Below are 22485 nucleotides of genomic sequence, written 5' to 3'. Positions count from 1 at the left end.
GCACAGTCTTTTCCTCACTTTAATAACATAAGATAGAGAAAAAGAATTTTTATCAAGACTATACTCAAAATATTTTTTAAAAAATGCTATTGCTATCATGATTCAAATAAGACATCACTAAGGATAAAAATAAACTGAAAAGGTTAACAGAACAAACTTTCTTCTAAGTCCATCTCCTTACTTAAACACATCATTAGAAATCAAACTGTTCTGCACTCATGCTCACTATCTCAGGGTAACTTTTAAATATCTAAGTATGTTTTATAACCCAGAAATCAACAAGTCAGAATTGCTGATTTTAGACTTTACTCTTTTTTCACGGTAACCTCCCTGTTTAAAGAACGAATTTCTTATATTTGCTTTAAGCATGCATGGCACTGCTATTCATCCTTGTTTGTTTGTTGACCTTTCCTCCCATATTGTTAACAGTGAAAAGCTCAGCAAGTTCCTCATTAAACTGTTCTGTTTGTTGCTATTCAGTAGAAATCAGTGTCTATGCTCCCCATCTTTATTAAAAATCAATCACTTAAATTATTACAATGTTTTTGGCATCACACATCTGTAGCCCTCTGCACTTCCATCATTTGTCAACTCAGCCCTCAGAACTGAGTTTTCAGTAACTTCTAAGACTTTTGGAAGAAATCAAAACTCAATATTAAATCCAATTCTTAGGTTTTTATGGGGTTTACCAGCAACCTTTTCCTTTCCTGATTCTCATATCTTCTACATTAATTTTACTTCTGCTACCATTCTTGCTAGGCAAACTCCATTGTCACCCTGCACCTGTGAAATTTCCTTCCTGGGCTCAATATCTGCTCTGTTACTCAAAGTATTGTTCCTTTATTCCACCAAATTATACCCATCTGATTCCTTAATCCATATTTCTAAATTTAACCTTTGCAACATAGAAGTGCTATTATATTATAAAACTATCATTTCCCATGATGTACATTTTTACACACTTAAACTCCCCTATTTTTGTATACATATGCTAATATATGATCTGTATAATATATGTACATATTTACGTACTCTTTGGTTGACTGTCTCATCTGCCTTGTCTGTCTAGATTGATGTTGAAGATCAGGGCTATGTCTAACGTATTCCTCATAAATGCTCACTTAAGCTCTAGTGTAGTGTCATAATCTCAGTTCTCAATCTGTGTTTTTCTATGGTAATAAATTAAAATTACAAAAAAATGGTAATAAAAAATAAATCTTTAAAAGAGCTATTAATTGAAAAATGAGAATTTGACCTGATATTAATACTACTCTCTGTATGTCCTAGATTAAAAACATTAAGTTAGTAGAACCTTGCCCTGATTTTAATCATTTCTAATTCAATTCTTTCTCATCAGCTCTCTTTCCTGGCACTGCCTCCTTTCTAAATATCACCACCTGTGATATGGTCTCTTTCTGAAATCAATCATGTAAACTCCATACTCATACTTCACTCAGAACCTATGTACTAAGTAAATACTAGGAGAACAAAGATAAATAAAGCACTGGCCCCACCCTTCATTAATAAATTTAAAAATTTATTTAATGCATTAAAACTTACATTTATAATGTCCTTTACAGAGCCCTGGTGCATATTTCATTTTCATCTATAGCTACTGCTGGTCACAAACTCAATATAAATTTTTATATTTATACCTTTCTTCTTCTTTTTTTAAGACAAGTTGTTTATTTGGGATCTTTCTTCTTAATTTTCATAAATCCATTGCACATTGGCATATGGATATCCTAGAATACTGTTAATACTACCGCTATAGAGGAGAAGAAAAAAAAGGCATAGAGGACCTTCCTAAAAGACCAGATTTGTTTTTATATTTGTTTTCAAAAACAAGATCCTATCCTTTTTTCTCTCTTTTGCCTTTTAATTAATCTCAGATAATCACTTAAAATTCTTTTACATATAAAGTAGCCAATCCTAAAGATCCTTGCCAATGGATAAATTTCAAATTCACTAAATCTCTCATTCAAGGTTGAGTACTTACCACATGCTAGAAAATATGAAATAAAGCTATCATTGAGTAGGAAATGAGAATCTAACCTAACATTAAGCATACTGCACTTTAGCTGGTAGGAAGCTCAAATTCAGGTAAATCACAATTAAATTCTGCAATCTACATATACTTGCACTAAGATTATTTGATCTATCACTCTTTAAATTCATACCTCAAATGACACAAATTCCTCAGGGATCCCAGGTTTTGATTTTGGAATGAAATATGTTCAAGTCTACATTTCTAAATATTGCTAAGCAGAAACATTGAGCATCAACACTCACCTGCGTTATGACAATGAATACTGCAATGCCAGTGGATGCAGGTGTAGAATCCCACTGGAGAGGTCTGCTTTGAGACTTCTTCATTCTGACAATTGTCCAACCCATGCATAGACTCAGAAGTAGGTATAACATCTGAATTTGGGAAGCAATGTCAAAAACTAATGGAAAATAAAAGCCAAAGTCAACCAAGTTTTTACAATACAAATAACTGGATACTTTTTGCATTGAGATAAGAACACCATTTTTTTGGGCCACAAAAAAGATAGGCATTTTCAAAGAGAAGCTGAGGAAATTCAATCTAAGAGATATACATGTATAATAATTCTGAAGAATTAAAAATGCCATAAAATTTGTAAACATTTATAAAAATAGTTAAAACAATGTCAATACTCCTATTTTAAAATACATATATGACCACATCCTATCTCTATTAAGTCCAACCTTAAATTTCTTGATGTTTCTCGTTTTTCTTAGCTTTTCTAACTACATAATCCTGTTCACTATAATTCACTGCTTACTGAAAGAAATAAATTTTAAATATAATTTGTGCAATGTGGAGAATACTAGTACCTTCATTTCTGTGTTGTTAACTTTTTTTTTTTTGATGGTTGAACTATAATTTGAAGAGTATTTTCTAAAGCTATTGATAAGAAACAAGATGACAATAAAATGCACAGCCACTGTAACACCCAATTATGTTGGCTTTAGTTTCAGGGTCCTGAAGACAAATGAAAAGTCCCATGCTTTAGTGTGATGTGCCACCAGGCGGCCATCACTTGCACTGCAAGGGAAGCCTCCTACTCTAAAAAGGATGCAAAACTGCCGCATCCAGTTCAGCACTATAAGAAAACAACAAAAATCTATAATTTCTTCAAGTTCCATGCCTATTTATTTCATAAACTAGTATTTATATTTTTTTAAAAATTTATCACTTTTTCAAAGTGTATTTTGATGCAGATTTTGGAATAAACTTGTGATCACAATGTAACAAGATAAAACTTTTTTCAAATTGCTACCCATAACCTTGATGTTTAGAACTTTTACTTCTTTAATATAAGGATATTCTTGTAGAAACAGATAAAACTAGCTATAGTATGTAATGCTGATACTTATTTGTTTGTTTATTGATACCTGAATTTTATTTCACTTCAACTTTCCAATTAGGCAGACTATGAAATGAGGCCAAGAGTTGAAATCATCTTCTTTAGAACAAAGACTGGAACCCAAACCTGTTTTGAGTTAAATTTCACGCTATGTCCCACCCTTTTTAGAATCTCTTTATCTCTTAGTTTGTGCATTATCTACACATGATACCAGCCCACTGATTATATAGGTATTATAGGTATTTACAAATATATATAGCTGATGACATCCTTAAGGAGTGGATTCTGAAATGATCCCCATTAAGCAAATGGGGATGTTGGGGAGGTCCTGATATACTGCTTATGTTTAAAAGTTGCAAGCCAAAAACCTATTAATGACACACCTTTTCAGATATATTTTGACAGACTTGCTCTTGCTCTGCCATCCAAATTAAAACTGGCTACTCTACGTCTCTGCTTATATATTTGTGATACTGAATTCTGATAATGAACTGTCACTACATTCAAACAATATAAAATATCATGGCCTTTCACATCAAGCACACTTTTCTTTCACCACAGATTTTAAATGTCTGTGATGCCAATTAATTTTATTAAACATTTCATAAATACGTATTCAGTTACTTAGATAAAGAAGTTGGCGAAAGGAATATTCCTACATAAGTTGCTAAGTACCAAAAACAAATACTTGTGGGGAAAAATCTCCTAGTTTTCTGGCTCATTTCTTTATGGACTAAGTTACGTACAGATCAGTATAACACTGTAACTGGACAGGTAGAACACTGCTCATTTGTTGTTGAAAAATAACTAATCATAGATAAAATACACAGATCACACAAAACTTCATTCTGTCTTGAATTTTAACCACTTGATTAACCAAACCTTTTGTTAGAACGAAGAAAAATTAGCAACATCAATTTCTGGCAGTTTTTAAAAAAACTTTTTTTTTTTTTACCCTTCTGTGAAAATGCCAGATAGCCTAACACTGTTATATACATAGTAGACACCCACAAAAATTCAACAGTCTTTAGTTTTAGTAATAGCTTTGCCACTAATCAGCTCTGTATGCTTTGTCTCTTTGTACCTCAATTTCCTCATCTAAAATGCATAAGCTAAATTATTTCTAAGGTTCTATCCAGCTTTAAAATTCTATGATTCTATTTCACATCCAAAAGTCATCTAAGAGAAAAGAGAGGGTGAAGCCAGGGCTCTAGATAATGTTGAAAAAGGATCATCTCCTCTTGTTTATATACCCATGTCCTCTTCACAAGGAAAATAAAAGGTTCTTGGAAGTTTTAGGATCTTAAAACAGGCAGCAAGGTCAGAATAAGTGTATCCTCAGATGATTAACAGAGATTCCCACAAGAGACCCTGCTTGAGAGTGAGGAGACTAGAAGAGAAATATGGAAATATAAGTAAACCCTAAAATGGTTTCATGTTCAGAATCTGCTTTTTAGAGCAAATCTTAAATAATTTTCCAGGATTAAGAATGGCACATGATGTCCCTCTGAAGTTCTCTTTAAAATGTCACGATTATAGGACCTTTTAAATATTTTTTTCCTAATATGCTTAATTGAAAAATTACTTCATAATAGTTCTCGTAAATAAAAGAACAAAGATGTGAGGTCAGCTCAATGACAGGTGTACCTTATAGCTTTGGGTCAGAAACAGAGAAGAAGAATCAGTGTAACAGAAAATGGAATTACAGTAGGGAAAAAAACTTCAGCTTTGGGATCACAAAATTTGGGTCTGAGTCTGGGCTCTACCATTCAATAGCTGACTGACATTTGGAAATGTGCTTCATGTCACTAAGTCCAGAATCTTTATCTGCAAAATAAGGCTAAACTACCTACTTTTTTATTGAGGATAAAATGAAAAAATGTATATAAACATGCTCTAAAAACACTGAAGAGCTACACACATTACCTATTATTAAGAAGAAACTAAATAGGATGTATGGGAACTAAATCTACAACACTGTTTTCAGTCAAGCTAAACAACCTTGGACAGAAAAACTGTACTATAACAAAAAATAATTTAAAGAAATGAAAAACAAACAAGCAGACTGCAAGTTTATATTTTTTAAAAGTGCTCATAAAGATACTCACATTCTGCCAAACTTCCCATAAAAGGTACTCCTATTCCATCTTTGGAGTAACTGAGGAATTGAAATAAAGAGTATTAGTTTAAATTACAAATGTGAAAAAAATTGTTTATAACCAAAGCAAACATAATTTTGGTGGATTAATTAGGATTAATTAGATGTAATGATGAACACAGTTTTAGTGGTTTTGAGTTACCTGGAGAAATGAATGTAATTAGCTAAGGCTGAACCAGCTTGTAACAGCAATGCAGTTGTCAGAACCTTTAAAATCATGTGCATGGGTCCTCCTTTCTTAATAGCCTGCCACAATGATTGAGCATAAACGCAAGCAATCACAAAGTACACTAGGACTAGGAGGAAAAAGAACTCATGTAACCCTGTGAAGAGAAGAAAGGGAGTTTGCTTCAGTAAAACAAAGCCAGTTATAGTGTTGGATTGCTTTCGAATCTTTCTGTCAATATATTTCTAAAACTTGTTTTTTTTTTTTTTTTCCTTTTTGTCTTTTTTTTCATGACCGGCAACGGATCGCAACCCTCAGTGTCGTGCCTGTACCGGACCAGGACCGGCAATGGGATCGCAACCCTTGGTGTTGCGCCCGCACCTCGCTCAGCCAGTGAGCAGCCGGTCTGTATGTGGGATCCGAATCCTCGGCGGGAGCGCCGCCGTGCTCCCTGCTACAGTGCGCCACCGGGCCGGCCCTAAAACTTGTTTTTTAATTGGAGTCATAGCATTAATTTTTGTGAGAGAAAAAAAGGGAAATTGTAAAAACTTAAATAATTTTCTACTTTGGGACAAAGTTTTAATTATAGGAAGGCAGATTAAACCAAACTAGTTAAAGTCAATCTATAAAAAAGCATAGTCATCAGAGCAACTCAAAGACACACCAAAAATTGAGTTTTGTTTGAAAACAGTAAATGCAAACAATGATTTCAGCATTCAGTTGAATATACTTTTTACTCCCAAAGTGGATTTCTTTTGTAAGAAGTTTAGAAATGGATTTATTCAGTCAACAATAATTTATCATGCCCTGACAATGCTTCTTAAAGTATGGTCCTAGGGTGAGCAGCATTACTAGGAGACTTGTCCTAAATGCAAATTCCTGGGCCTAACCTCAGAAAGTCTGCAAGTGGAGCCCCACAATCTATGTTTTAGTAAGCCCCATGGGTGGTTCTGATACAGCTAACACATGAGAAGCACAACTATGAAATGTTCTATTACCTTGAATTTCCATCTGGACAAAGCCTCAAAATGCCTGTGATGTCCAGAACCCCCTTCTGAGGTAACTTTCTGCACCTCTTGTCAAAAAGGAAATCCTGTGGAGATCATGTCACTCGACAGTTGACTGAAACTATAATACCTAACCAAATGGCTACTAATCCAAGTGGCCAACAATATAACTTGGTTCTCAAAGGTAAGTTAGGCTAATCATATTCTCTCTCGGGAATTCAAACTACAAAACATGGTAACAAGTAGGCCATAGAAATTAAAGTTGAAAGGAGCTGATGTTGGGACAGGCCTGAGTTGTCAAATTAGGCCATGATAAAATCAAATGTTTGAGTGAGCAGAAATTAAAAGTGAGCTTGTTGGCAAAGATAAGAACATAGTAAGAATGTGCAGATTTTATATAAAAAATGGTGCCAACCATTATAGCAGACACTAGTTCCTACTAGCAGCTTTTCAGTATAGTCTTCATGTAACCTCATTATAAACATTACTTCTTCTGCATTAATTTGGGATCTTTTGACTAAGTTATTTTTCAGAAATTTCAGAAAAAACTTATAATAAACCAGAAGGCTATCTTTCAGTTTAATGGCTTTGAGTTTACTTGGAGTATCATGACAGTAACTGTTAATAGAGCTGTGTCTATTGAGTTTGTGGATGAACAATCTAAATCGCAATCACGTCCATTCCAATTGAACCCGCTCAGTTTCCCATTTGGGATAAACTCCAATTAACAGGCAGAGATGGGGAATATTTCTATTATATGGAAAATAATTTTGTAAAAGCACTCCAGAAGACACAAATTGTAGGAAAAACAGTCAATAAATAGTTCAACCTCAATCGTGTTTTTGGCATGGTTAGGAGAAAAAAAAAAGCAGCAAGAAGCATTTCAGCCACTGGGTGTCTCTCCTGCTCTATGTACCTAAATGTAGATAGTTTTCTAGTGCAGGTGAAAACGCATGTTTAGTTAGACTTTAAGAAGAGATCATCAAATAACAGAAGGAGCACATTTTCTTTTTAAACTCCTTACACAGAGAAGTATTCCAGCTTTAGAAATAATGGTACCATAATCCTAGGATTACTGAAGTACTGCAACAAGACAGAAAACACAAATGGTGAACATATTATTAACAACTGTGGGGCCAGCCCGGTGGCGCACTGGATAGTGCGCCGCTTGGGAAGCGCGGCGGCGCTCCCGCCCAAGGGTTCAGATCCCACATACAGACCGGTTCCTGCTCACTGGCTGAGCGAGGCGTGGGAGCAACACCAAGGGTTGTGATCCCGTTGCCGGTCCCCGGTCCGGTGCGGGGGCAACACTGAGGGTTGCGATCCGTTGCCGGACACGGAAAAAGACAAAAGACAAAAGACAAAAAAAAAAAAAAACAACTGTGGGTCAGTAAAATTCCTTGTTATCCTGTTTTTCTATCCTTAGTTTTTCTATTTCTTTCTTAGTATTAAAGAATTAAACATGGCATTCTATTTAAAGTTTTATTTATTTATAATATTTTACAGAATATCCATTCTGATAAAGTTTCAGTCTCCATTAGGTTACAAATCCATCATAAAAATAAAATCCTCAGACTATTTACTGAGGAATCAGAATAATGTAGGAGAAAGGGATTTTTGAAAGTAAGACATATATCACCAGCAAAAAATGTTTTAGGATTATTCAAGGTTAAATTTATCTTCCAGAAAAAACTAACATTATAACCAACAAAGAAAATTATCTCAGCGAGATACTATATAAAATGAATTAAACTAGGACATCTGTCTTACACGTTGGTTCACTGAATTTTAAATAAATGATCTTACCTCAAAACCTGTCCACAGTATAATTTAAAGATAAAATGCTGTTTCTGTACTCAGTGTTCTTTTAAATAAATCACCTCTAGCAGTCTCCCTGTTTTTTTTTCTCTTTAGCTACCAATTTTACTTTTGTTCTGCCACCAGCCTTCTCAAGAAGAAAGCAATCTGTGTTTGTTCACTTTAAAATTAAAATCTAATCTGAAGACTGGCAGATACTAAGTGTTAAATCTTCCTCAAAACAATGTATACTAAAGAAAAAATACTCGTAAAAGAGCATGCAACAGGTGGTAAACGCTTCTGTAGATTTTAAGGCAAGCTTAAAGGAAGAAGCACTGGCAAAATTAAGTAGAAGAAAACTCAGAGGACAGCTTCAATAAATTCAGCCCCAGCTAAGTGACGAGAGACAGGAGAGGAGAAGAGGGTAAGAAAAGGGGAAAGAGTCCTTGGGTCACGGGGCAGCACCTGGTATAGACAGTCCTGCCTGTCTCAGAGCCCCAATGTCCACCCACCCTCAAGTGTCCCAAGATATATCCTGATTAGTCTAAACCAATCAGAAATTCCAATACCCTTGCCAGTAGGAGGTAAAGATAATCCATACGACAGATTTGTCTACCCTTGTCTTCTTTCTGACATCTTAACTTAGATCTCTTTCATGATGCTGTATGGCAAGGGTATGTGACCCAGTTCTGGCCAATAAAATGTGATGGGGAGCTTCTGGGAAAGATTTCTTTGCTCTTAAAAGAGACATACTGATCTTTGCGATTATCTAGACTTGATGCCCAGAACTGCTGCAGCTTACTTTGAACTTGAAGAAGCTAGCCTGAGGACAAAGCAGGATAGAGAGATGATAAATAAACCATCCTAGAGAAGCCTCAAACTTCTGTGTGTGAGATAATTCATTTCTTTATTGTCTATACCACTTGCATTAGGGTTTTCTGTTACTTTGAGCCAAAAATATTCCAACATGTTACCAGGGCTAAATAGAAGATCCAACCCATTATCTTTTGGGACATGGAGAAAAAAAGGGACTACAGAAAAGAATGAGATGGCAGACGTGGCAGAGCCTGTAATATTATTTCAATGAAAAACAGTCTATATGCCTTTAGGTAACAATGCTTTCAGGATTCTGGGTACTACTTCTTTTGGTCTCTAACAAGAGCACAAATACAGTTAAAGATTCTAACGTTTTTAAGAAGGAGTTTTATTTTATTCTATCTTAAAGCATTATATTCCTATTTAGTACTTTGTCAAGTGGCAACAACCTTGCCTTTGTTTTTTTAATCTAGAGCAACTCTGTAAAATAGAAGATTACCCAAAGTCTGGTAGATATAAAACGCATAATTGGTTTGAAAGAAAACAAATTATAAAATTTAATCAGAATAAAATGTAACATTAATTTCGGCTATTTGCAGTAGGTTATTCTAATTTAAACCTCTCAACTATATGGCAACAGTTAGGTCTCAGTAAGAGGCATAGTAAATCAATTTTCCCTACTCAGAGCAGATAATTAGACGAACTAGCAAAAGTTTCTAAAATGAACTAATTGAAGATTATTCACTGGAAACAAATTCCATACCTGAGGGTACGGAATAGGAAGAATCCCTCTTATGGCTACTTTAAAACCAACACATTACTAAAACAATGTGGAATATGGACTTTTAGATCACTGGTTTCACACTGGTTTAGAATCAGCTTCAGAGCTTTAACTACCAATGCCTGGCTTCCACTCCAAATCAAATTTATTTGAGTCTCCAGAGACAGACATCTGGATTTTATTAAAGCTCTCCCAATTTATACACAGTGATGAGGTGAGAATTACTGATTAAAGTTCAACTACTCACAAAGGCTTTAAGGCATTTTAATCTTAATTCTTTAGAAATTAAGCAAGCCACATGTTATTCATATATGAATAACAAGCCACATATATTCAACAATGTTGAATACTTTTGGGTACTTCTGGAACTTTAAATAATCAATCTTCACAGGTTCTAGCCTTGCACAGAATCTCACACTTAATGAATATACATATTTTAGGGCTGATGGTTCGTATCCCCATACTCACCAGCCACACACACAAAAAATAAGAAAACATTATAGTGATATTTTGCTCCTAATCTAAATATTTTTGGTGACACGATCGATGTAACTTTCTCCATTTTACTACCAGAAAGACAGCTTTTAGACATAAGAGTAAGCATCCAAACCAAAAATCAGTCACAAAATTAGGAAGAGGAAGGTCAGAAGGAGTTAGGATAGTGTGAATCCTAAAGAAAAGCCAGCCAGAAGTCAGGATGTTGAGGAAAACACTAGACCAAATGGACAATGTTCAGGACAACATAGGGTGAGTATGACTGGCATTTAGTGGCCCAAGCATTCCACAGGGTACAAATGTGATCACTTTATGGCCTGCAGTCAAAGTTCACATGCCAAATTGGGGATGAGGAAAGAAACTAGAAATGGGAGCCTGGATAAGGAGGCAAGTAACAGATATCAGGATCCAGAAGACTCTCTTGGATCCACACAATAAAACAATCTCTGAGCCAAAGACCTACTGCCTGGAAGGCAAGGGGAGAAAGGGCTAGTAGATCTGGACTCCACTAGAGGCAGCAGGATTTGTGCATACAGTGATTGCAGCAGAGCATTACCAGTCCTAAAAATAAATTTCATATGAAATAATGAAGTCTTATGGTTAAAAACCATCCATTCAGTGCTATCAGTAGACCTTCTGGATTTCATCAACACCTTTTCAAAATATGGAAAATAAATGTCAACATCTTTTATAAAGATAAAAGAGATGGCAAGACTAAATTAACAGTCAATAATGATCTATACTGATCCAAGGTATCTTTAGTGAAATTCAACCTTTAAGTTCATCTGTATTCAAAAACAATTTGAATAGCTTATACTAATTTATTTCCTTCACAGAAAGAACTTTTACTTTATAACGTTTAGCACCCCACTGTCACCATGTATAAATTTTTTCAAACCAAAAAAAATATTAAGAAAATGTTTATCCTATTATGCATTAAGTTATTTGTGGTGTACTGTCTATAACACAATGCTCAAGTTGCTTTTCCAGCTGTGGCAAATTTATGCTTTGAACTAAACAATGCATTTAGTCTGATGTGGTATCACTCCTGTCCCACTTCCACCTGCTCCCCTTTATGGCCAATGAGATGCAATGGAATTAAATTTTTCTCTAAGCAGATTGACTTTTTCAAATGGGCGATAAACTCTTGAAGAAGTAACCCTTTTCTTTGGCAGATGATGGCCTACAGATCTTATTACAACATGTTAATTTACAAATCTGTTATACTTTATAGCAGGCGTACCGTGATCACAAGAAGTCATTCATTTCTATTGGCTAGGAATCTCTCTTCAGTAGAGCAGGTCCTAGTCACCTAAAATTTTCATCAAATATTTTATAGGAATAAATCTGATTCTGGAAAGCATTATAGACTATGATCACTCCCAAATGACTGCAAGCTCCAGAGAGGGCAATCCCTTAATTTGTTCCAACAACCAAATGAAGGGAAAGACACACGAAGTATAGTAGTTCAGTTTCTAATCTCAGTCATTGAGTTACCAATTTAGATTGCTCTAGTTACTAACATTTTTCTGTTTATAAAAATAATGCTAGGCAATCATATAAACAACAAAAATATTTAGAAGGTATAGAGAAAACTAAAACCTACACAACTTTACCACCTATAATATGGAAACAACCTCTGTTAATACTTTCATACTTCTGCTTTATTCCCTGCATTTTTAAATACATTGAAATCATGCAATATAAAATTTAGTGTTCTAGTTTTTTAACTTAATATAGCTATCAAAATGTTATAAGAAGATTCATTTAAACATTTTCCTACACTGGACACATAGGTTGCTTTTAATTTTTAATATTCTAAAAACACTACATGAACATATTTGTGCATAAATCTTTTTCTATAGTTAGGATATATTTAAATACATATTCTTACCAGATTCTCCAGCACTAAAATGATCAAACGGATTCCCTTCAGCATCTGGGTTTAGTAACACCATTTCAAATGGGATATCTTCCACCTGAGAATTCTCCCTCTCATCGCTGCATGTATACTTGTCTGCATAAAACACATGCCACGTTTGTGGAGACGGAATCTGGGACACTGTCAGATTATGTTCAGTCTGGTTCACGGGCACTTTAAAGAGAAAGAAGATAGCACCTTTCAAAGCAAAACTCTCAAATGCGTTCATTATTTTAGTTATATAATCAATTTGAGGTTAGAATCCTTTTGTTTAGTTAGTTTTTACTGCCTCAGAAATCCACGCTCTGGTGTAGTATTGGAATAAGGCCTGTAAATCATAAAGCAGATAAAAATGATGCATCTTAACTAAAGGAATAACTAGAAAGGCACTATAAAACACCACAAATAAGTAGAATGGTTTCACTCATGTTTGAATTTTAATTTTAAATACAAAGTTTCCAAGTGGGTTAGTGATATTTAAAAATCTTTTTTATTGTGAAAAAACACACACAACACAAAATTTATCCTTTTAACCATTTTTAAGTGTGCAGTCTGAGGCATTAACCACATTCATAATGCTGTGCAACAATCACAGAGACATTTTTGAAAATTACTGAGTTAAATCGAAAATGGAGCATTCAACTTAGAAAATCATTATATCTAAAAACTATGGCTGACAAATACTTTCAAAAGAGTTTCCAAAATCTTTTGCTGATTATTCTTTTAAGAAGGTACTAAATGTAGAAAAATAGAAGTTACAGGAATATAAAAGTTATCAAACTGTGTCCATGGAAAGTAGTATGATAGAGCAGGGAGGGGGGACTCATGAACATTAGCATCATACAGATATGTATTTGAATCCTGGCTTCAATACTTACCTGCTATGTGACCTTGGGCAAGTTACACAAAGCAATAACACTCACTTTCTTCATCTGTAAAATGAAGGTAATACCTACAGCACAGAGCTGATGAAAAGGACTAAGTTATACGAGTCACCTAGCATGGTATCTGTCACAGAATAGTTGATAAATAAATGTTAATATTCCTTTCCTTTCTTTAAACCAAGGTGGTTATACTAGTAAGTGGTTCTTAATTCAAGGTAATCCTGCTGCCCTCTAGGGCATTTGAAAATGTGTGGAGACAGTTTTATAGTCACAATAACTATGAAGATACTTGGAGGGGTCTGCACTAAACCTCATCCAATACCAGGTAAAGTCACACTGCAAAGAACTATTCCTCCTAAAATGCCAGTAGCACCTTCTTTTGAGAAATACAAAATGATGACTAAGCTCCCTTCCATATTTAAAACTATGATCCTGATCTAAGAGGCACTGCACTAATTCTGTCACAAAGCTGTAGGAGTCAGTCTCTCAAAGTCTAGGTATAACAAAAAGAGTAGTAGAGTTAGAAGAGCAAGTCTTGGCCTTGTGACTCAACAAATAAATTACAACCTCTCTAAATCTGTTTCTTCAATAGTAAAATGAAGACATCCGCTGATATGAATTGAACTGTGTCCCCCAAGTTTTGTGTACTAGAAGCTTGATCCCACTGTGACTGTGAAGTGGGTGGGAAATCCTGTTATGGCAATTGAAAAGTGGGGCCTTGAAGAGGTGATTAGATTCTGAGGACCATGCCATAGTGAATGGATTAATAATGGTGGTTATGGGCGTTGTTCTGAAGGCTTTAAAAGGAGACCATGCGAGAGTATCTCTCTCTGCTTCTACCATCTTGCAATGTGATACCCTGTGTCACTGAAGCCACCGTCAAGGAAGACCCTCACCAGATGCATTCCCCGGACTTTGGACTTCCCAGCCTCTGAAACTGTAAGCAATAAATTTTGTTTTCTTATAAATTACCCAGCTCCAGATATTTTGTTATATGCCACAGAAACTGACTAATACACCTGCCCTGTCTAGCTCAGAGTTCCTGTAAGGCAAAAACAGGATGGTACATGAAAATCCTATGTAAAGAGTATGATACTATACAAAGCAGTGTATTCTTAAACGTAATTTATGATGGGCCCAATTTCTATCTTTACTCTTAGAAGATATATGCTAAAGTATGGAGGGGCAAACTGTTCATGATACCCACAGCTTATTTTCATAAGGTTCAATTAAAAAAAAAAGTCAATGGATGGCCAGTTAGCTCAGTTGGTTAGAGTGTGGTGTTATAACACCAAGATCAAGGATTCAAATCCCCACACAGGCCAGCCACCAAAAAAAAAAAAGGACATGCATTCAAATGTAAAAAACAGTAAATTTATTAATTTAATAATATAAATAAATTTTAAATAAATTAATTAAATAGTAATTAATATTAATTAATTACTGAATCTGAGCAGAAGATATACAGATGCTGGTTGTATTATACTTACTACTTTTCTGTATGTTTGAAAATTTTCCTAGGAGATTCAAATTTTGAGGACTTGAACTTTACAAATGGGAATTTCACTCATTAGTAGTTAAATGGAACAAGAGGATTTGATTAACAATACCATGGCATTGTTTTTTTGACTACTGTAAGTTAGCTAACATTTCTACTAATTTTTTTTTTTTTGTCTTTTTTGTCTTTTTCCGTGTCCGGCAACGGATCGCAACCCTCAGTGTTGCCCCCGTACCGGACCGGGGACCAGCAACGGGATTGCAACCCTCGGTGCTGCTCCCGCGCCTCGCTCAGCCAGTGAGCGGGAACCGGTCTGTATGTGGGATCCGAACCCTCGGGAGGGAGCGCCGCCGCGCTTCCCAAGCGGCGCACTTATCCAGTGCGCCACCGGGCCGGCCCTCTACTAATTTTTTTTTAACCATACAGCTTCTGGAAAAATGTAGTAAAGACTAGTTTAAATATTTGAAAACCTCTAATAAGGACTTAATATACAATCAATAAATCGTTCAGGAAAAAGGCTGTTTAAACATGCAGTTTGCAATTACATAATCTGGACCTCATTTTTTAAAGGCTCTGCCATGTTGCTGTGTTATCACTTGCACTTTTTCTCTCAGACAAAACATTGTAAAAATTAACCATTATATTTTCACTAATATACTTTTCGATGTTTCATTTTAAATTATGTGGATTTATATCAAATAAAACAAAACTGTACCTCATAAAGTGATACCAGCTTTTAGTTTTTGTCTTGTTTTTTTCAGCAAGCCTCTTGACAAAACTGTGTGTTCACTGTTTTTGAAACAAAAGACTATAGCATGACATGCATATTCTATGCTGGTATAATTAGTATCTCAAATATTAACAAAACTTGAATTCCAGAGAATACGGTTGAGTGGCTGATTGCTCAATTGTATTATAAAAAGAAATGAATACTGTTAACCAAAATACACAGAATAATTAAATACTTACTCCTTTAAATGGTTTATAAAGTATATCAAATGTACAAAAGAAATCATGCATAAGATGTAAAAAGGCAATATTGAAATGCTTCATATTATATTTAACTCCTGTAATCTGACAGCAAATTACTATGAACTCCTTGTAAAAATTTTTCAGATAGAAACATATAAACTTATTTTCAGTGCTTTTAAGTGTCTTGTTTCCTTACTTTAAAACCTACAAAGAAGTTTTTAGCATTAAAAAAAAATCTGATGTTTTATGACATTAGAGAGGATTGAAAAATCACTTCTCAAACATTAACTTGGGAGAGTCAAGCAACATTCAACACAAAGAGATTTTTCACTAGTCTTTTCATAGTGCATAGCAGCAGTAAGGTTTTACATAGGAGCTGGGCATAGTTAATGAGTTCATTACCAAATAGGTGAAAGGTTTTTAATTCTTAAAAATCTCATTAATAGCCAGTAAATGCACTTCTCACAAGGAATTATCTCTAAATATGTGGTACTATTACAGTGTCATGATTTTAAGAATATGAGTATGCTTTTTGTTTCAATGCACCTAAGCTCCTGAATAACATACTATAATTATGACAACTAATATATAAAAGTTGGAAACAGTAGATTTTCTTATGACTTGGATTTTGTTTTTGGAAAAAGAATTGATGAAATATATAGAAAATTTTATACTATCAGTACTTAATTCATTTCAGGCCCCAAAATTTAACAAAACAATCTTCATTCCTCTAGAATTCCTGTTTTCTGATATTTTCCGTTCCATAATTTCAAAGAATACCTCTGGACTCAACAGAAAAGGGAAGAGGAAGGGAAAACAGAAAAAGAAACAACAGCGAGAGGTTTCATTAAATTATATTCCCATATATATATGTAACTCCATTCTAAAGAATTATGACTAGAATTGCAGCATTTTAGGACTGTCAGGGACCTTAGAGAAACCTAGTCCAACTTCCTTCTTGTACAGATAAGTAAAGTAAGGCTAAACAATAAGGTCTTGTTACAAGTCACTAGCAGTGATTCTCAGTGTAGTGGTCTTCCCATTGTACCACATTGTCTCCCCGTATACAGAAGTTCTGGAATGCAGAAATATGACTGATACAGAAATGGTATTTTTGCAAGTGTATATAGTAAATGGTATAATAATGACCATGTGATACAAGAAGACAAATTGATACTCCTATAGCTCAAAGCTTTAAACTGCCTGGTAAGTTTTTATTGGAAGTGCCAAATACAAAAAACAACGTACCAATCAAAAGACTTCTCAAGCCCTAAGCTCTATGACTATTCATCCTACAAATACTTAGTAAATACTTAACTAAGCACTAGGGTATCATAAATTCTCCTTCTCCAGCACCATGTAATTAGCATTCATGGTTCTTACCACAATTGCAATTTCACATTTATTCACATTGATCTGATTCATTCCTGTCCCCATCCCTAGCTTTAAGTACTGAGAGAGTGTCAATCTTTTGGTCACTCATATATTACCAGTGCCTAGCACAGTACACGAAACAATAGAAGTGTTCAGTGAATGAATGAGTGAATGAACAGACCAAAAGAACCCTACTGCTCCATTGATTGATTTTATAACAAATAAACAAAATGTAAAGAGGTAACTATGATAAGCGTTGTGCTGGAAAGCAAGAGGCTATACAAACTTAGGTGCTATATCTTAGTGGAGGAAGGAGCAGAAGAGAAAAGCCTGTGTTAAGGCCCAGTGTGGCACTGAAATAAATGAGGTGGGAGGGGAGCAATGCTGTGAGATGAAGCTGAAGAGGTAAGCAGCAGCCAGTCTATGGTGGCTTTGCTGATGAGATTAAAGAGGCCTGTCTTTGCCCGAAGAGCAGTGGGAAACCACTCAAGTATTTTAATGGTATGGTGAGGAAGTGAATGTAACATCACCAAATCTGCTATTTAGAAAGATCACTCTGGCTACAGAAGAAGGACCAGAATGGCTGTAGAGTGGCCAGACAGGAGGCTATGGCAATAGTACAGGCAATAGATTACGGCAGCTTGGAATAATATGGTAGAGAGGAAGAAAAGTAGATGAATTCAAGAGATATTTAGAAGTAAAACCTCAGGACTTACTGATAGATTGGAAGAGGGTAGAAAGGTCAAAGAGGGGAGTTTTAGAAGACTCACTGGTTTCTTGCTTATTTACTGGATGGATGGTGGTGCCAGTTCCTTAAACAGGAAACACTGGAAGAGAACCAGGTTTGGATGGGAAAGATGGGGAATTCAGTTTGGACATTTTAAGAACGGGGAATTGAAAGACATGAACTTTTATAGATGAGCAACTTGGCATAGAAGGAAAAAGATAACTGATGATCACTTGCACGAATTTCTCAGATAAGTTCTGAAATTCACAGTTGAGGTAAATAACTTTATGTAAATGTCTCTTTCATATCTGAATCCAATCATTCAGACTTCTTCAGCATACTGTCAATGTCATCTCACAAATTTAGATAAAACATCCCCACAATGAGAAGCAAGAAGTGGAGACCTATACTCTTCTCACTATTCTAGCTAGCTGCCTTATGAGGGAACCAGACAGCTGCTAAGATTAGGAAGACTGGATGGCTAGAAATGAGAGTGTTTTATTTGAGTAGGCTAAAAGAAGAGCCTACCATGTTCTACCTATGTATGAGTTTCTGAATAATAGGGGGGAAACGGGCGAGAGGGTTAATTCCTATTTTTCCTCATGGATGCTTCAAATTCTTAACGTCTCCTACAACCAATTCACTTCCAAGGGGTAAATGGGTAGGATGGCACATGCTCTTCATTTCTATATTAAAAAAGATTTGCACTCACTCAGCATGGCTAACACCATTGGATAGTGTTGATGAGAATGGATGACATCAAGGATTCAAGCTGTATTAGGATTTTTAAAAAGTAAAGCCTCTCTAGAAGCAAACCCAGAGATTTACAAATGATGCAGTGCTGATACATCCCAAAGACATAGTCACTATACAATTAAGTCTCATGTTCTAGTGACATGTTGTAAAGCAGTATCACTTGGGGTAAATTATACAATTAACTGAGATAATACATGTTTAGTGTTTAGCTTAGTGCTGGCAGATAATTGGCATTCAACAAATATTATTATCTACTCTACACTGCCACTGCGTTAAAATCTCTCTCTCATATAGGCATGAATTATGGAAACTGTAAAGAGTCCAAATGAAGAAAAGGATTCTTTTATAAATTATCTGGATATATTTTTTTTAATTTTGAATAATAAAGGGGGGAAAGGCATTCTATCTTTTGAACAAGGAAAAGGTTAGTTTCCTTAAAATTCAGTTTAAAATGTGCTAGAAAAAGTGTCAACACAGTGTGATGTACACTGTCATGAAACACCTTGGTATGTACATACTATTCTATATTTCAACATTAAGGAGAAAAAAACTCCAATATCTAATGATCAAAGAAAAAAGAATATACTCACATGTCAGCTGAGCTTTGGATAATTTTTCACTACAAGTATAACCATGACTGCTTTCCTGAAGCTCTAGCCATTCCTGGGCTTGGAACAGGTAGAGTTTAGCTTCTTTTCCAACAGCTGCTGCTATGTTGTTGATTCTGACACACAGAAGAGCACGGTCACCTTGACATTAAAACAAAAATTATCAACTGGTTCGAACTTGTATGGAACTGAGATGGTAGGACAACTCAACACCTCTACTTATCAAAATGGGAATTTAAAAAACACAATTTTTCTAAAATCTCACTTAACTAGGTAAATCACATTACAATGAGCATTACATTCAGATGCAAATCTAGAGATTATTTAAATTAGTATGTGGTGTTTCCTTATAATTCAGAGGATAACTGATAACATTTCACTGAATAAACAGCAACATTTGTGGTATTAGGACATTTGCTGTAATAGACTTTTTGCCTAAATTTACAACCACTCCAAATGTCTTTTACATTTGTTCATAAACAAAACAGAAGTTTCCTGCCAAAGTTTCTTTTTTTTAAAAAGATAACATAGCTGTTAATATTTAATTATACCTTTAATATTAAAAATAAGCAGAGCTAACAGCAAGAAAGTTTAAATAAATTTGATTTACAGTAGACATTTTACACCTGAAGCAAAATTTGACATCTGTGATTTTTACAATAGAACTTGCAGAACAATATATGCTGTGAGATTAACACAGAGTAAGCCTGGTGGCACACACCCAGACATTTAAGACCAGAACAAAAATAGCAAAAAGGAGTTGATTCTAACGAAAGGACTCTGGGTGAGGAGGGGTGAAGCAGGAGACTGTTTTTCATTTTTCACCTTAAGGTATTCGATTCTCTTGAAGTTTTTTTTTTTTTTTTTTTTTTTTTTTTACTTTTGTTACTATATTATTACTTTGATAAAACATTTTAAATACATTTAAATGTATAGTATATATCAAAGAATGTCTAAGTCTTTACATAAACTGATTACATTAGAAATTATCAACAGTCTTATAAGTGACTCTAAGGCCCTATTAACACCTTAAATTGCATTGAGTTAGTTATTTCAGTATACTTTTATTATTTTTTTACTAAATTAGAATTCAGTGAAAATTGGTAATAACTAAATATATATATATATATATATATATATATATATATTAGAGAGAGAAAATTGGAACACCCTGTTCCCAATCTGTTTTGGATTTAGTACATGTTTAGTACGTCTGGATTTAGTACATGTTTCTCCTCTATGATCACCAGGTAATCATCATGAACTATCAGTTATCTGAAGTCTCTCTGCTGGTCATTAGTAATAAGCCCTGTCATACCTTCCACACATCCCCAATTTTCCACCATTGTTCAGATTGCATCATTTATTATAGTGACATTACCATCATTGTCAATACTAAAAGTATGGTTAGAGTCAGTTGATTAAGAAACTTAAAATGTGACAAAAAATAATAAAGTTGTTTCTAGGGTTTCTTCTTCATTCATCCAAGGTATAGTCCATACTGGATTTTGGAAAGCTGGGTTGCATTCCTTTTCTCAGCTATCTTAAAAACTTCAAATTAAAAAAAAAAACAAAACAAAACCCAAAACAAAAACAAACCAAAAATACGTTCCCTTCCCTGTATAACATCAATTTTGTAATTTCCTTATACTTTAAATTCCCTTCCCACATGAAAATAGCTTCTAGTTTCTATTATCTTCTCCTAAGAATCCTTTCTAGGTCAATATTCTGATCTTCATAGTCACATCTTTTAAGGCTTAAGCCTGTATAAAGCAAAGATTCTAACCTCATCAAGGCATATCATTATTTGAAATACATTACTAGTCAAATTTAGAGTGCCAAAAGGACGTACCAAGAAAAACACTTAAATTTTGAGGGTGCAAATGAATGTGGCAAAAATTAGAATGAATTGCAAATTCATTAATTGCAGTAATAATCATTGATTTCTGAGGGAGACCAGAAGGTAAGAATCAAATGCAGCTATAACTTCAGAAGGGCCGGAAAGAATACAAATGACAAAACTTCCAGGACACAATTTACACGCATTTCCGTCAACTCAATTCTAGGCCTCATGGTCCACATTAAATCGACTGCACTCGTGGCCAACTCTTCCGGCAATAATGACTACCGGATTATCAGATGTTTTACTCGGTTTCCAAAACCCCTGTGCTGCAATTAGGTTTTATTAAAGTGGTCTTAAAAACAAAAACTAGAAAATCTAAGTTCTGGGCTTAAATGCACACGTAACTACAGTGCCTTAGTGTATATAATGTGGCTGAAAAAGGAGTGAGCAAACGATACTTCTTCGGGGGAAGGGTCTGGAAAGATGCAGACCGGTCATTGGGGTATTCATTTGCATGGGGTGGGGGAAGGAAAGGGGCGTTCAGGAGCAGAACACAGTCACTAATGGCCAGAGGTTGCTGCCCAGCAATGGTGGAATCAGCAATAAACACATCGCACGACACCGGGCGGGGGAGGGCTGCGGTGACGCTGGAGGTCCAGGTGAGGCTGCTGAAGTCGCCGGCCTCGCCCAACGGGGCGGGGTGGGGCTGGGCGCCGCCGGTTCCAGGTGCCTCCGGGGAGGGAGGTTGGAGCGCCCCGCGGCCCGGCCGGCGGGATGGGCCCACGAGTCCTCAACCCTCTCCCCGCCCCGGACCTACCGTGGAACTGGAAGTGGCCGATGCTCTGGCCCTGAGCGTCTCGGGCCGCGGCGCTGCTGAAACTGCCCCGTAGGGTCTTACCCTGGCTGCCCTGCGGCCACCAACAACACGTGAGGGCCACCGCCAGTAACCGCAGCCCCCCCATCCCCGCCTCCAGCTCTGCACCGACGCCCGGGGCCCTCACCGCCTGCGGCTGCCAGCCCCACGTCGGCAGCAGGAGCGAGTGGAGGCGGCCGGCGCCGCGGTCCGTCTCCTCCGAGAGACGACAACCAATGAGGCGGGCCCCTCCGCCACGAGCCAAGAGTGTTCACCAATCAGAGGCCGAGGTGGGCGGGACGTGTAGCTCCGCGCGTCCCGTCACTCCCCTGCCATGACTAGTTCCCGCCTTTTTGTGTGGGGAATCGGGAGGATGTTGCTTCAGGTTACGTAAAAATTATCGCTCTCTTAGTTTCCCTGCGCGACGTGCCACT

The 22485-nt window shown here is 35.9% G+C and overlaps 1 protein-coding gene across 1 annotated transcript in view; it reads right to left on the bottom strand.

The window, feature by feature from the left end:
• GPR180 (G protein-coupled receptor 180) overlaps positions 1-22485 on the bottom strand; it is a 28241-nt gene extending 5756 nt beyond the window's left edge. The window contains exons 1-6 of the mRNA XM_008571542.1: positions 22016-22485; positions 19338-19496; positions 12510-12710; positions 5696-5876; positions 5504-5553; positions 2293-2450 (exon numbers count right to left, since the gene is read on the bottom strand). Coding sequence (XP_008569764.1) covers positions 2293-2450; positions 5504-5553; positions 5696-5876; positions 12510-12710; positions 19338-19496; positions 22016-22160 — 894 coding nt within the window. The 5' untranslated portion in view covers positions 22161-22485. The remainder of the gene's footprint in view (positions 1-2292; positions 2451-5503; positions 5554-5695; positions 5877-12509; positions 12711-19337; positions 19497-22015) is intronic.

The sequence above is a fragment of the Galeopterus variegatus genome, unplaced genomic scaffold (genome assembly GCF_000696425.1).
Source record: "Galeopterus variegatus unplaced genomic scaffold, G_variegatus-3.0.2 Scaffold42, whole genome shotgun sequence".
NCBI classification, from domain to species: Eukaryota; Metazoa; Chordata; class Mammalia; order Dermoptera; family Cynocephalidae; genus Galeopterus; species Galeopterus variegatus.
Note: the sequence above shows the minus strand (reverse complement) of the source record. Positions and strands in the feature narration are given on the sequence as shown.